The 15,817-nt window shown below is 43.8% G+C and overlaps 1 protein-coding gene across 1 annotated transcript in view; it reads left to right on the forward strand.

Moving 5' to 3' along the window:
* The first annotated feature begins 320 nt into the window (after positions 1 to 320).
* Positions 321 to 15,817, forward strand: part of AGO4 (argonaute RISC component 4) — a 47,078-nt gene continuing 31,581 nt past the window's right edge. Inside the window, exons 1-3 of the mRNA XM_075553846.1 lie at positions 321 to 468; positions 8,452 to 8,617; positions 13,829 to 13,949. Coding sequence (XP_075409961.1) covers positions 450 to 468; positions 8,452 to 8,617; positions 13,829 to 13,949 — 306 coding nt within the window. The 5' untranslated portion in view covers positions 321 to 449. The remainder of the gene's footprint in view (positions 469 to 8,451; positions 8,618 to 13,828; positions 13,950 to 15,817) is intronic.

The following is a 15,817-nucleotide window of genomic DNA, read 5'->3' on the forward strand; positions in this document are numbered from 1 at the left end:
CCACGTCCTCTGGGCACTGCCCCTCCGGGCGCGCGCGCGCCCCCGCCCGCCCCCGCCTTCTGCCCCCCGCCGGGCTCCCGGGACCCCGCGCCTGGGGCCGCGCACGCCCCCTCCGCGAGCCGGGACCCCGGGCTGCGCGCGCCCCGCGCTCCCTCCCCACCCGGCGGGCGCGCGCGCTGGCTCCCGCTCCCGCTGGCGGCGGCGGCAGCGGCGGCGGCGGCGGGGATTGTTTTTGTTGTCGCTGAGGCCGGAAGAGCCGCGGGAGCCGGGTCCCCGTCCCCGGGCCGCCGCCGCCGCCGCCGCCCGGTGCCCAGCGCCCGTGTCTCCGCGGCGCCCGCCGCTCCAGCGCCAACATTCCGGAGAGCCAGCGGTCCTCGGCGGCGGCGGCGGCGGCGGGGCCCGGAGCAGGAGGCGCCGGGGACCGGGGCGAGGCGGCCCCCGCCGCCGCCATGGAGGCGCTGGGACCGGGTGAGGAGCGCGCGAGGACGGAGGCCGGGGCCGGAGGCCCGGCAGGGCTGGCCGGGGCGCGCGGGCAGGACTGTCGCTGTCCCATGGCCCCCGCGGGCACGCGCTGCCCCAGGCTCGGGCCGTCAGGCCTCTGGGAACTGGACCCCTTCCCCATCGCACAGGCCAGGGCAACTGACCCGGGCCTCGGGGGGCGGGGACCACGCGCCTGCCGGGAGGGCTGGCCCAGAGAGCAACGACTAAGGTGGGGTCCCTGGAAGGTAACCGGCGTCCCCCCACCCCACCGTACCCCCGGAGACTGATCCAAGCCCTGGGTGGTGGTCAGCGCTCCAGGGTCGCGGGGAGGCCGGTCCGGGCCTCATAGGGGCAGTCTGCACTGTGTGGAGAGGAGGCCTGGTGGCTCTGGGCAGGGCTCCCACCTACTCCCAGGGGCGTTCTCGGTTGAGCGGCAGGCTGCCGTCCTTTGCACTGGTAGATAATAGTCCAGAGCACGCTGAGGAGGAAGCGCTTCCCCCGGCCACCGCTCAGGACTCCTCGAGGTCCAGTGGCCAAGTGCCCACCCTTCTTGAAGGCCCCGAAATCCCGTGTAAGTTGGCCGGATGCCTCTGTCAGTCCCAGAGTCGCCTGGGCTAGTAGTCCTTAGTGACAGGGAGTCACCAGTCACTCCGGTCCAGCACAGGTCCCAAGACCTGCCTCTACCTGCGTTATGGCTGGTTGTGAGGTTGAAACGGAGAAAGCGCTTTGTCAGCTGTTGCCTGCTGTGACTCTCGTTCCCACTCTGCCCTAATGATCTCCGGCCAGGTGTTTTTGGCGCTCCCGAAAATAGGACAGGGTTTGGGGCTGTGGTGGAATTAACTTGATATTCAAACTTCACCTACAAAGTGGACCTCGTTGTAACGTCTCATTGTGTTAGTGCACGGAAAACGGAACTCTACATTCGAGTTTCGAAACTTTGCAGGTTTGTTTGCTCAGGGCTTGTTTGGATAGCTGCACGATTGAACCCCACCATAATTTGCCTCTTAAAGGTGTTTATAAATGTGTTTATCATCAATACCTTAAAAATTAATTTGTTTTGGCATATCCTATTTGATCAAATTTCATTGTGAGTCTTACGCTCGGGTGCTTCAGATATGACTTCTGGTGAAAGGCATCACCTGGTCTTTAGGAATGTAACAGGCTGATAGACTTCGGTTCAAGTTCAACCTGGGAATTTAGTAATTGTACGACCCTGGTTGAATTTCCTAATGCCTTTGAACTTCCATTCCCTCATCTATAAAGTAATACTTATAATAATACATATTATAAGAGTAATAATACTTATGTGCTGCAGGGTTATTATGAAAATGAATTGCGATAATGTATGTATGTGACAAGTCTTATTGTAGACACAAGGGCATGGTGGATGCTCAACAATTGTTTTGTTCTCCTCCCTCCTCTGTTAGTATCTGTAATTGAAGAAACTGTTGCATTTATGAGCTGATAATGTAAGAGACTAATTGCAGGCACACGCTGAATTCCACAGGAAAGGACCTACTTGTGGTATCAGAGAGGGCCCAGGAACCTTTTTGCTTCATTTCCCCCTTGCAAAGTTTCTGATTTTTAGTTTTTGCAGATGTGTGGACTTAGCATAGCATGAGATTGCTCAGATTGTGGAAAACTAATTCTCATGAATCACATTTATATGACACTAATAAGTAAGTAAGTTAAATCATTGATTGGAAGTGTCCCTGACTGGTGTCTAGCAAACTCCTTTTTGTGCTGCAGTACCTTGGAAACCCAATTAATAACAAGCGACTGCTTGCTGAGCATAGGCTGGGAGCAGAGGGACTTGATAGTCTTGTGGGATGTTTCAGTCAGCTGTGTTAGAACCGAAGGGAGCATCCGTTCCTGCTTCTCTGTTAAGAGCACACCGATCTAGTGCTTCGTGCCCTCCTCCGTTGAACAACCCCTGAAGCATGATTAGTCCTGCCTTGCCCCCAGTTCCATCGTCCGTTAGTTTCTGACGGTAATTCAGAAATGCCATTAGGTTTGCAGCCATTATTTTGGTTATATTTGGTTCTTTAGTTATATACTTCCGTAGTGCTTTATAGTTTAGAAAGCTCTTTCCTATCTGTGAGCTCATTTGATCCTATGCTACCTGAGCTAGGCAGGTATTGTCTCCATTTTGAAAATTAGAAAACTCAAGGTCGGGCGCTTAAGTGATTTCATCAAGGTCTCTCTCAAGGCTGAATGGTGAAATGAGGCATGTAGATGAGTTGACCAGCTCTTAGTCGAATGCGCTCCTCTTCATTGAAAGCTGACCTCATCCATTCTATGTTGAGTTTATATATTTTTCTCACTTCAAAGGATGTCGGATGTTGCCTTGTTAGTTGTTAAGGTGCGACCACGTCCATGCTGACTTGTAGCAACCCTATGCACAGCAGACTGAAACACTGCCCCGTCTGTTGCTTTGTTTGCAGCCACGGCGTCAGGCCAACTCGACTACGGTGCTCCTCTGTTTTGCTGCCCTTGTACTTTACAAAGCATGGTGTCCTTTCCCAGGGACCGGTCTCTCTTGATAACATGTCCAAAGTGCATGAGACAAGGTTTCCCGAAAGTACCATGAGCTGCCAAAAGAACAAACAAATCTGTCTTGGAAGAAGTACATCCAGAATGCTCCTTAGAAGCAAGGGTGGGAAAGCTTGTCTCATGCACTTTGGACATGTTATCAATATATATAATTCATATGCATTGATTCTTCTTCCATCGTCCTTGTTCATTGTCCAACTTTCGTGTGTGTATGAGGCAATTAAAAATACCACAGCATGGGTCAGGTGCACCCTATTCCTCAAAGTAGCGTCCTTGCTTTTCAATGCTTTAAAGAGTTCTTGGGCAGCAGATTGATCCAATGCAATGTGTTTGATCTCTTGACTGCTGCTTCCATGAGCATTGATTGTGGATCCAAGCAAGATGAAATCCTTGACAACTTCAGTCTTTTCTCTGTTTATCATTATGTTTTCTATTCGTACAGTTGTAGAATTTTTCTTTTTATTAAGTTGTAATCCACATGTCCTTATATAAAAATATAGATATTTATGAATACAATCATAACAACTAGTGTTTACTATTACTAGGCATTATGCTGAGCTTTTTACATATATCCCTCCCCTGAGTCCTCACAGTGACCTATGAAACACATGCTGTTCTTATCGGTCCATTCTTTGGATGAGTAAACTGAGGCACCAAGAGGCTACAAAACTGGCCCAATGTCATGCAATGGAGGAGCAGTCAAACCAGAATTCAAACCTAGCCAATTGAGTTTCATCCCTTTATGCATGGTACTTTATTGCCTCCTAAGTAGACCGGATTCTAAATTCAAGGAAACCAGCTTTGGAATGGAAAAGTTTAGGCTATAGTTTTCTAAGTAAATCCAAATTTCTTAAGAGCAATGATTGCTCACACTCAATTCACTTGGTAAGAAAAGGACATACAGTATTTATTTTCTCGGCTTTTTAATTTCTTTCCTTCAATTCCTTTACCCTTTGGGCATCAGGCATTTCAGAAAGATATAAACACTACTGTGAAATATATTGGGCAAGAAAAAGCTCTGGACTGGGAGTTAGGGAACCTAGATTTTAGTTGTGGTTTATTGTCAAAGTCCTATGTCCTTGGGCAAGTCATTTTACTGAACTTACTGTTTCCAAGTTTCTACCAAATGGAAGAGTTCTTCCAGCTATAGGATACATTTGAATATGCAGAGCTGAGTTCTCGATATTACCTAGTTGGGTTAATGTCATATGCCCATCACATCTGACATTGTTATGTACCTCGTACCTTATTTATGTCATCCCTGGGATGCACACGTGTCAGCACCTGACCACCAACCCAAAGCTTAGCAGATTAAGTCCCTCTTGAGGCACCTGGGAAACAAGCCTGGCAATCTGCTTTAAGGAGTTCACAGCCTTCAAACCCTACAGAGCAGTTCTATTTCTACATATATGAGGGGACTTCCAAAAGTCAATGGACAAAGTCCATTATCTTTTCATTCCATTTTTCCATGAGCTTTTTCAACCCCCTTACATGAGACCACCATAAATCAAAATGGACTCAATTGCAATCAACAACACCATATATATATATATATTTTTAATTGGAGGCTCTTACATCTCTTAGCACAATCCATACATTCATCCATGTGTCAAGCACATTTGCACAAATGCTGCCATCATCATTTTCAAAGCATTCTCTTCCCATTTGAGCCCCTGAAATCAGCTCCCCATTTCATCCCTCTCCTCTCCTGCCCTCCCTCCCTCACAAACCCTTGATAAGTTATAGATTATTATTTTATACCCTATTTGTTAATGTGTTATCTTGCCTAGGTTTAGATTCCTTTGTGCCCCAGAATAGAGCTCAAGTTCAAGTGATAATATTTTTAGTATAAGTGATGTGCTTTTACTTAACTGGAAAAGAACTGTCAGTGCTTGGGACCCAGCACCACTCTCTCTGGGTGGCACAAATGGTTAGCGCTCAACGACGAGGTAAAAGATTGGCAGTTGAAACCCACCCAGAGGTAGTTCAAAAGCAGGCTAGGTGCTCTGCTTCTGAAATTCACAGCCTTGGAAACTGTGCACAACAGTTCTGTTCTCCATGCTTGGAGTCTCCACAAGTTAGAATCAACAGCAACCACTACCAGGCAAGGCTTTTGTTTAGCTTTTATCGAGAACTGCCAGAAGGCTTATTCAAATTGTTCAGTTAAAGGCTTATTGAATCCATATAACATACTGGTCGTTGAAGTGGGAAAACTACATGAACTGGAGGTCCATTTCTTCCCAGAGCTTACATTCTGTGGAAGAGACAGAGTAACTTAATAAGTGATCTCTACATACTTGTGTTAAATGTTCCCCTAGGTAGACGGTCTTGAGAACACAGAAAGATAAATCTTTGAGTCTGGGAGAATCAAGAAAGGTTTTCCAGTGCAGTCATAGCTGACCTGAATTTGGAAGAGAAGTGAAAATCCATTGAAAAACCCTATGGAGCACACACAGTTCTATTCTGATACACTTGGGATCACCAGAGGTTGGGATCGACTGATTAGCAACTGGGTTTTGTTGTTGTTTTAAGAATTTAGGGAAAGCAAAGCCCACATGGAAGAAGCATACCAGCCTGTGTGATCATGAGGTGTAGACGGGATCAGGTATCAGAAGACCCCAAAACAAACAATCATATGGATGGGAGTGAGGGGGAGCAGAGTGGAAACCCAATGTAGACAATTTGACATCCCTCACAGAAAGGTCACAAGGAAGGGATGAACCAGCCAGGGTGCAGTATAGCACCAAAAAAACACACAATTGTCCTCTATTTTTTTAATGCTTCCTCCCCTCCACTATCATGACCCCAATTCTACCTTACAAATCTGGCTACACCAGAGTATTTACACTGGTACAGATAAGAGCTCTCAACACATTGAATCCAGATAAACTTCCCCAGGAATAATAATGGGAATAGTGATACCATGAGGGTAGGGGGAAGTTGGAGGGAGAAAGGGGGAGCCAATCACAATGATTGACATATAACCCCACCCCCCCACCCAGGGTAATGAACAACAGAAACATGGGTGAGGGGAGACAGCAGATAGAAAAATAATAATAATTTATCATTTATCAAGGGTTCATATGGGTGTGAGGGAAAAATGAGGTGCTGATACAATGGGCTCAAGTAAAAAGGAAATATTTTGAAAAGGATGATGACAACATATATACAAATGTACTTGACACAATGGATGTATGGATTGTTATAAAAACTGTAAGAGCCCCCAATAAAATGATTAAAAACTAATAAATTTCTGCTTTAAAAAAAAAGAATTTAGGGGAAGAATGAACAATGGATTTAATATGTGAAGATTTTTTTGAATACTTAAAAAATTAGTGTAAGGTGATCTGTCACTACCAAAAAAACAAACCCAGCCCATTACCATGGAGACGATGCCAACTCATAGTGACCCTGAAGGACAGGGTAGAACTGCCCCAGTAGGTTCTGAGACTGTAACCCGTTATAGGATTGAAAGCCCCATCTTTCTCCTGATCTGTCAGCAGTAAACATACATTTCATAAGTGTTTGCTCGGATCTTAAATCAGTGATTCTCAACCTGTGGGTTGCGACCCCTCTCAACTTATGGGTCGCGACATTGCTATAGTTTATTGTGCCACTCTGACCGATAAACACAAGTAGGATTAACTGAAGGGCAGAGGGATAAATGGCTCGGTGAGCCTCACCTTGCTTGTTCTGTGCCTCAGTTTTAAGGGGTACACTACCTGTGGGATGCCTAGCCTGTGGACTGTGTCGCTGTAAGTTGAGGTCCCTTTAAGCCCACACGATTGGAATGTTCATCTCTGGAGCTGGGGACTGACAGTTGATGACAGTTGGGACCTGCCTTGCTGTTTGCTACCTGGGTATATATAGCCCAGCTCTCTCTACAGAAGGGGACTGGCAAGTGGCAGCTCTCAACCCTTGAAGGACTGCTAGTGTCTCGCTGCTTTATAATTTAACTGTTAATTTCTTGTATTATCTATCTGTATGTAATTTCGCAGTTTATTTATTGAATTATATATATATATTTTTATAAGTATATTTATATATAATTACTAGCAATCTGGTTTGTCTCTCTAGAGAACCCTGTCCAATACAGACCCCTTGGGGGGTGGGGTGGGACAACCCTTCCACAGGGGTCGCCAGATTAGTAACAGTAGCAAAGTTAAAGTTATGAAGTAGCAGCGAAAATAATTTTATGGTTTGGGTCACCGCAACATGAGAAACTGGATTAAAGGGTCGCGGCATGAGGAAGGTTGAGAACCACTGCCTTAAATGTTGGAGCAGAGCAGCTTCTTGCTTCAAAGTTCTGCCTTCTCTGTGATTAGCTTTGTTCTCGTGAAGTATTGCAGTGAGAGAACCACAGCCCACCGTACTCAGCCCTTATTCATAGCAGAAAAGAAGACTTTCAGGCCAATGGCCACTTATTATGATAAGAGAGTGAAATTCCTTCTGGGCACAGCTCTCCCAAATCATGCCGTATAAAACCTTTTCTACTGAATAGTAATATGAGGGTAAGTCTTTCTACAAAGTCAAATAAACCTTTATTAAACAAAATTATCAAAATGGGAAATTATTTTTTTCTCCACATATCCTCCATGTGGGCCTGTACACTTCTGAAAGTGCTGTTTCTCTATTGAACTCTCCCCCCGAAGAATTCTGTTCTCTGATTCATACCACGTTAGCACAGCAGTGTGACATCGCGGGACTCCAGGCATGTTCCTTTTCAATGTTCTTCAGGGTTGGAGACTGAAAATAGGTTTGAAGGGTCCAGACCTGGGCTGGAGGGTGGACGGGGTTAGGTTTCGCAAAGAAAGTCTCATAGGATAGTCTGCTACTTTGAAGAATGAGCAGGGGCGTTCCGAAGTACATTGATAACTTCGTCTAACTTCCCCTTCTCTACTTGTTGTAGCAATTGTGTTTGTTAGGAGCCATTGAGTCACTCCGACGCCCAGTGATCCAGTGTACAAGAGAATGAAACATTGCTGCTCATTCCTGTTCCCTGCTCGTGTTGTCGCTGTTTTAACCCACTGTTGTAGCTACTACCTTCATTTTTCACTGGCTTCTCCCTTCCTAAGCATGACGTCCTTTTCCAGGGACTGGTCTCTCCTAATAGCTTGTCCTTCCAAGGAGCATTCTGGCTCTGCTTCTTCCAAGACAGATTGGTTTCTTCTTTCTGGCAGCCGTGGTAGATTCCACATTCTTTGCCAACACCATAATTAAGATGCAGCAACTCGCCTTCTGTTTTCCTTATTTATTGACTCGCTTTCACATGCATAGGAGACATCAAAAATACCATAGCCTGGGTCAATAATGACACCTGTTCAATATCAATAATTGAAGCAATCATCTTGATTACTGAAGGATATTGTCCTTCATGTCCAAATAAATAGCATACCAAATGTCTTTCAATCTCCTCAGGCCCTCCGACCAGCCTGTTCCAGCCACCGCGCCGCCCTGGCCTTGGGACTGTTGGAAAACCAATTCGACTGTTAGCCAATCATTTTCAGGTTCAGATCCCTAAAATAGATGTGTATCACTATGATGTGGACATTAAACCAGAAAAACGGCCTCGCAGAGTCAACAGGTAAGGATTAGAAAAAGTAGAATTGTTTGATTAAACGTATGATGTACAACCCACGCTGTTCTCTAAAGTCTTATATCACGTGGCCTTTGTTGTTCTCCAGGATGTTAAGCTTCTTGATGGCAGATTTGCAGTTCATATTTGGTAGCGCAGCTCCTCGCAGAGTCCTGGATACATCACTGGTCAAGTAGTAGACAGTTATATAATGAAAGAGAAGAAGGTCCCTGTTTCGTTAACCAAGCCTAGCAGAAATTTATGTTAGCATCCGTGGGAAAGGAAACTACATGGAAATTCAAACTATATTATTAAGAGTTATAATTAGACTGTGTATATATATATATATATATATATATATATATATATATATATATATATATATATATATATATATATATATAATAAGTGTAAAGACAGAAGATCATCTTGGAGTACTATAAAAAGTAAGGTCAAAGAGAAATTTTTTTATTTCTAGTGTTGTCCAAGAGAGGCCCTGACAAGAGATAAAATATTGTGGTCTGATTAGGAGATTACACCAGGGTGAACCCCAAGACCTGTTACAAGTCTTACAGTGTGTGGAGAATGTCACTTTCCTTGTCCCTGACCCCATGAGTGTCTTAGATATTATGATTCTTGCTGTTCTAAGAATTCTGTTTGTTTGTTTGTTTTAGTAAAATGTTTTGTGCTCTCTGAGTTTGTTTTTTTCTCTTGACAAGTCAATAATTTGGCGTTCTAGTACAGTTCAATCTCGTGTGAGGTCATAGAGATTTGCCTGTTATATGACAGAGATCAGTTGTGGCAGAAGTGTAGGTAGTATTGATGAACATTGATTCTGCAGTAAATATTTTACTGAGTGCTTACTATGTGCAAGTATTGTTCTGGACTCTAGAATGCAGCGTGAACAGATCAGGCAAAGGTTTCTACCCATGAGGAACTGCTATCTAGTGAGAGGAGACTAGAAATAAGCAAATAAATTTTAAACACTTGATAGTTGTTCGTGGTGATATGTGCTATAGAGAAAAATAAACCAGTGATGGAAGATAAGGAATGGAGGTGAGGGTATCAGTCCGGGTAGATGACAGAAACATCCATAGACACACATATGTGTATAAGAAAGAGCTTTATATACAACAGCAATTGAACATTGAGAAAACATCACAGCCCAATCCAGATCAAGCCCATAAGTCCGATATTAGCCCATCTGTCCCACACCAATCTATAAAGTCCTCTTCAGACTCATGAAACACATGCAATGACACCGAATGTAGAAGATCACAGGTCTTTGGATCCAGTGGCATTGGAAACATCTCAGCACTGGCAGGGGTCTCTGCATCAAGGTGGGTCCATGTGTCTTGTCAGCTGCTGTGTCTCCCAGGGTGTGAGCAGAGAGTCTCCCACCTCCAATGAGGAAAGTACTGGATTTCCCAGAATTCTCAGGAGAAGGCCAAGACCACACAGAGGCCTCATTGGCTAAGATCTGATTGACAAACTAGACTCCACCCCTTCACTCATAGTCCTCTCAAGTTGACAATTATATAACTACCACAGTGAGGCAAGCCATCGACAGATTTGTATTTATATTCATATAAATTTATTTCATGGAAGAGTTCGCAGGTGTTGCATGGTGCTGCTCGAGAAGAAACGTGGAAAGGTAGAGCGCATGGAAGTGAAGAGCATGACAGGCAGAGGCAAAAGCTTGCTTCGTTTAAAGATGAACAAATGGGTGTGTCTGAGTGGAGCGGGAGCGGGAGGGAGGGAGGGAGGGATAGGAGACGAGGTGAGAGAAACTCCACAGGGCCCTAATTACACAGAATCTTGTAAGCAGTGGCGCCTATGGTTGACTTAGATTTTTAATGGGTTACTCTGGCTGCTGTGTTGAAAATCGATTAGGAGACATTTGTAATAATTCAGATGAAAAGTGATAGTGGCTTTGACCTGGGTAGGAAAAAAAATGATCGTGCCGAGAGCTAGTCAGTATCTACAAATGTTTTGAAAGTAGTGTCAAGAGGATTTGCCGATGGATTGAACATGGGGTATGAAAGAAGGACCATGAGTCATGATGAATCCCAAGTTTCTTGTCATAAGTCAGTTGAAAAATGGAGTTGCTTTTTATTAGCATGGGGAAGAATATAGGAAGAGCAGGTTTGGATCAGGAGACCTGTTTTGAGAACGTTAGATTGGCTTGTCCATTGTAGCGGTTCTAAAGATGTTGAGCAGAAATTGAATACATGAAGCATGAAGCTGGAGACAAGCATTTGAGAGAGACACCGGCATTGTGGTGGTAAAACAGGGGGGCCGGTGAGCTCATGTAAAACGTAGGTGTGATTAGAGAAAATTAGACTCTCAAACTGAGCCCCCCTAGAGGTTGGGAGATGAACATCAGCGGCAAGATGGGGGTTAAGGGGCTATAAAGATAGACGAAAACCAGGAAAGGGTGGTGACCTAGAGTCAAGGGCAGGTGTTTTAAGATGGAAGACCTTCCATCCAGTGGTCAAGCAGCATGGATTTAGTAAAGTGAAAATCACTAAGGACTTTGATAAAAATAGTTTGGGTAGAGGAAAAACCCAAACCTGAGTATCTTTAAGAGCAAAAGGGAGTGTTTAGAGATAATTTCTTCAAAGGATTTTGAAGAAGAGCTGAGCAATAGGATAGTCAGACAAGGAAGAAGAGGAGTTAAGAGAGTTTAAATTCTTTTGATTTAAGAGTGGAGAAATTAGAGTATATTTATAGAGGGAAAATTTGACAATTGAGGATAGAGGAAAATTGTTGAAGTGATATCTTTACCCACTACCATTGCGTTGATTCTGATTCCAAAAACTTTATAACAGTGGTCCTCAACCTTCCTAATACCGCAACCCTTTCATACAGTTCCTCATGTTGTGATGACCTCCAACCATAAAATTATTTTCATTGCTACTTCATAACTGTCATTTTGCTACTGTTATGAATCAGGAAACCCCTGTGAAAGGGTCATTCGACCCCCAAAGGGCTCATGACCCACAGGTTGAGAACCACTGCTCTATACTATAGGACGGTGTAGAATTTCTCCTTTGAGTTTCTGAGACTGTAACTCTTTTTTTTTTTTTCAATCATTTTATTGGGGGCTTGTACAACTCTTCTTCTCAATCTGTACATCTATCCATTGTGTCAAGCACATTTGTACATTTGTAGCCATCATCGTTCTCAAAGAGACTGTAATTTTTAATGAGAGTAGAAAAGCTCCTCTTTCTCCAGTAGAATGCTGGTGGTTCCACATGCTACGTTGGTGATTAGCAACTCAACACATACCCACGACACCATCAGAGCTCCTTCTCTGACTCATACCTGTAGTGACTCCTACATGTGGCTTCTGACGCTATAAATCTTTATGGGAGCAAGAGCCTGCTAACTGAATGGTGAGTCGTTCAAACACACCAGCTGCTAGTTGGAGAAAGATGAGGCGGTCTACTCTTGTAAAGATGTTCAAGTCTTTGGAAACCATGTACAGGATGGCTGTGAGTCAGAATTGACTCAATTACCATGGGTTTTATTAGCTGACCAGAGCTGTTCTGATTACTTTATGTGTATTTGTCTACACGATACCACCACCTCCACAGATTATCATGACCAGAAGGTTACAGATGGAGAAATAGACATGGGACAGCTTAATTTGTCCAAGGTTGTGTAGCTCTACCACAAGTAGATCATTTGCCTGTTCTGAATTTTAATTTCTTCTCTTTAACATGATGACAATGATCGTCCCCCTACTTGTCTCACAGTTATTGTGAAGATTAAATAAGGATAGAGGTGAAAATGTCTTGGCCATGGTGAAATTCTTTATAGTTAAAACTTAAGAATGTAAAGAAATGATTACCCTTTTCCAGCATGAGAATATATAGTTTTAAAATTAGCTTTCTTATGGGGCATACATGATACTACATTTTTTCATTAGTTTTTCAGTTGCATGCAATTTACCATATGTCTCTGACACAGGCTTCATTTGCAATGCTTTTCCCCATTTGTAATAATATTTAAACATTAGTTGTGATATATTTTGACTTTAAAGATACAATTTCCATGGCGCTCATTCTTGTTGGTCAGATTACACCTTATAAAACCAACCAGTTACTGTTGAGTCTATTTAATGCTTGAGTCAGGTCTATGGTGGCTCCATATTAGGGGCTGTTATCTTTTTTTTGGGGGGGGGGGCTGTTATCTTACAGAAGCAAACTACCAGACCTTTTTTTATGAAGCTTCTCTGCATGGAGAACCACCAGAACCAACAACCTTTCTGTTACAACCAAGCACATTAGCCATCTGTCCTACCTCATGCCTCCTGCACTTGTATAGTACCTGGCTTTTCACTGACTCATATTCTAAAATCTCAATATCTTAAGCTTTATACTCCAGTTTCCTGGAAGCCTCATGTATTTCATGACCTGCATACAGTATGATCTTTCATAGATGCAAGAACACCTAAGTAAAACTACACATGCATGACCGAGAGAAAAACTTTTTATTTTAAAAAGAAGTAAGTGATGTCAGTAATTATTTGGCCAGGACAATACTTTAAAACACTCTCTTGGGAATACTGTGGAATAAAGCGAAATAGTACTCAGAATCATAAATCCCCAGCATCAGGCAAAGTGGTTGGCTTACTCCTCTAGGTGTGATGCATCTTCGATATTCTGAGTCTCCGGTTCCTACATTCCTGCCCACTCTCATTTTCTAAAATCAGTATACTTCAATGAGGGTGTTGATTGAACTAACATCATTATTTGGTGGTTGCGTGGATTTAGGTGTTCAAACCCACCAGCCATTCTCTGGGAGAAAGATGAGACCGTCAGCTCACATAGAGATTTACAGTTTCAGAAACATTCATACAGGGTCATTGTGCGTCAGAATTGACGTGGATGGAACCCATGCCAAATTGAGGCACCCAAGAGAGGTTATTCTTAGAAAGCTGTGCTTGTGATCGGAGAGGGTTTTAGAAAGCAGGAGTCTGAGCGGATGCCATGCCACCCATTTTAAGCTCGTTCCTGCGTTTTTGCCACCTTCTGTTATCATCTCATAGTTACTTTTCTTAACTTGTTTTTATCTTTCTTTAGTTAGTTACTTTACCCTTACCATTTCTGAGCAGACTTGCTCTAAATGTAGACAACCTAAAGGTATGGCGAAGCTTTCCTTGCTGTTGACCATTTCACAAGGCTAACCACCAGTGTCTCCATTACTGCTAAGGGAGGTGGTGGATACCATGGTGCGGCACTTCAAGATGCAGATATTTGGTGATCGACAGCCTGGCTACGACGGCAAGAGGAACATGTACACTGCACATCCGCTGCCAATTGGACGGGACAGGGTGAGTGTTACCCCCAAGAAGTCTATTAGATCTAAGTTACTTCACAGTCATGACCATAACATGTTTCTTTTCTAGTCATTTAAGTTTTAGAATTGTTTCTCATGGTGACGATAACCGGAAAACTCACTGCCGTTGAGTCATTGCTCACTCGAAATGACACCCCCACCCCTTGTCCTCTGGGTTTCCAAGACCCTAACTGTTGACAGGAGTAGAAAGCCCATTCTTTCTCCCTCGGAAATGCTGGTGGTTTCAAACTGCCAATCATACAATCGCAGCCTGACTCATAACCACTACATCAGCAGGACTAGTGTGGTGCTGATAGATTTATATTATTCTGTCCATGTCCTTCGGTCCCTTAGTTAAACGAAGGCTGAAAATGAGGTGAGCATTAGAATTGAGGTTGGTGAAGCCGTCTTGTTCTATACTCAGACTGCTTCACGTTGTTAAAGTGCTGCCCAACTCTGAACATTGGGATTCTTGTAAATAATAAAAGATTATAATTGATGTATGTATGGATTGTGATAAGAGTTGTATAAGCCCCAATAAAATGATCTAAAATTTTTTTAAAAATAGAAGATTCTATAGTACCCACTTAGGAAAATTGATTTGGTATAGATTCACAATACTTTAACAGCATTGTTGTTGTTTGCGTGTCTGTATGGTAACTAAGAGGGTAAGTTAGAAAAAAAGTGGCTGCTCAAGTTCATCTATGCACGGGCTGATGCCAGACAAATGCGCTTGAGCATGTCTCTGTGATCTCGGAATGACTGCAGGCAGAGTCTCTTAATAATGTACTGGCCTTCGCCTTAAAAAGAGCATGCTGCAGAAAAACAGGATGCAAAGTTCAGGTAGCTCAAAGAGCTCATCTTTCCATCAGTCTTTGAAGCAAGCCCCAAGCTAATGAAGACTATTTCATGGACTGAATCCTAACTGGGATGACTCCTGGATTTATCAATTTGATCCAGAAGACAAGGATCAGTCAAGAGAATGGCCTTCCAAGGGAAGCTTTTAGGCTGGTTAAATTCACCTCAGAGAGGTCAGCTCAGAAGGATATGGTGACTTTGGGAGGTGGGGTCACAAAGGTGTAAGCATCTGGATAGATTTTCTTGATAAGCACAGTTCAGTCACGGGGGTTTACTGTGAAGTTTTTAAGAAATTTGAAAGCGACATTGATGAATAAACAAGCCAGGAAAGCTGTGCCAAAGAGTCTTTTCAGTCACGACGATGCGCCTGCTCATTCTATGATGGAGCAAGGGCTGTGTCCCGCAGTGTTTCATTGGGAAACTTCCCCCATCCACTCCACATCTCTTACTTTCCCCTTCAGACTTCTTTTTGGTCCCCAAACTCAAACAACATGTGTTTCAGTTTATACTTTTTAACTTCTCATTCTTAAAAAAGTGAAAGTTTTTCTTTGAGTGAAAGCTTTACAGAGGAGGTTTGTCCCCCCTAGTCAACAACTCTTATGCGTTTTGTTTCATGACATGGATTCCAGTCTCAACAACGTAACGCTTCCTTTCTGGGTTCATCATTTTCCTTCATCCTTCTTCCCTATCAAGGGCCAGGGATGTGACTGTCTGCTCTTGTTCGGATTTTGAAGTCTCAGGAACTCAAAGGGGACAGTTGTATCCTGTCGGATAGGGTTGCTGTGGATCAGAACCAGCTTGATGGCAGTGACGTCTTCCTTTAGGCTGAGCTTTGTGTCTGGGCACTCCGTGTTCGCTGCGCTCCTGTGATTGTTCTAAGGGATGTGGCCCTCCTTGGCGTTATTGCTGTTGCTCTTCAGAGTTGGTTCCTATTCATGATGACCCTCTGCAGAGCAGCACCAAACACTGAGCCTGGGCCGGCAGCAACCTCACAGTCTCCCCGCT

This window comes from Tenrec ecaudatus, chromosome 1 (genome assembly GCF_050624435.1).
Source record: "Tenrec ecaudatus isolate mTenEca1 chromosome 1, mTenEca1.hap1, whole genome shotgun sequence".
NCBI lineage: Eukaryota > Metazoa > Chordata > Mammalia > Afrosoricida > Tenrecidae > Tenrec > Tenrec ecaudatus.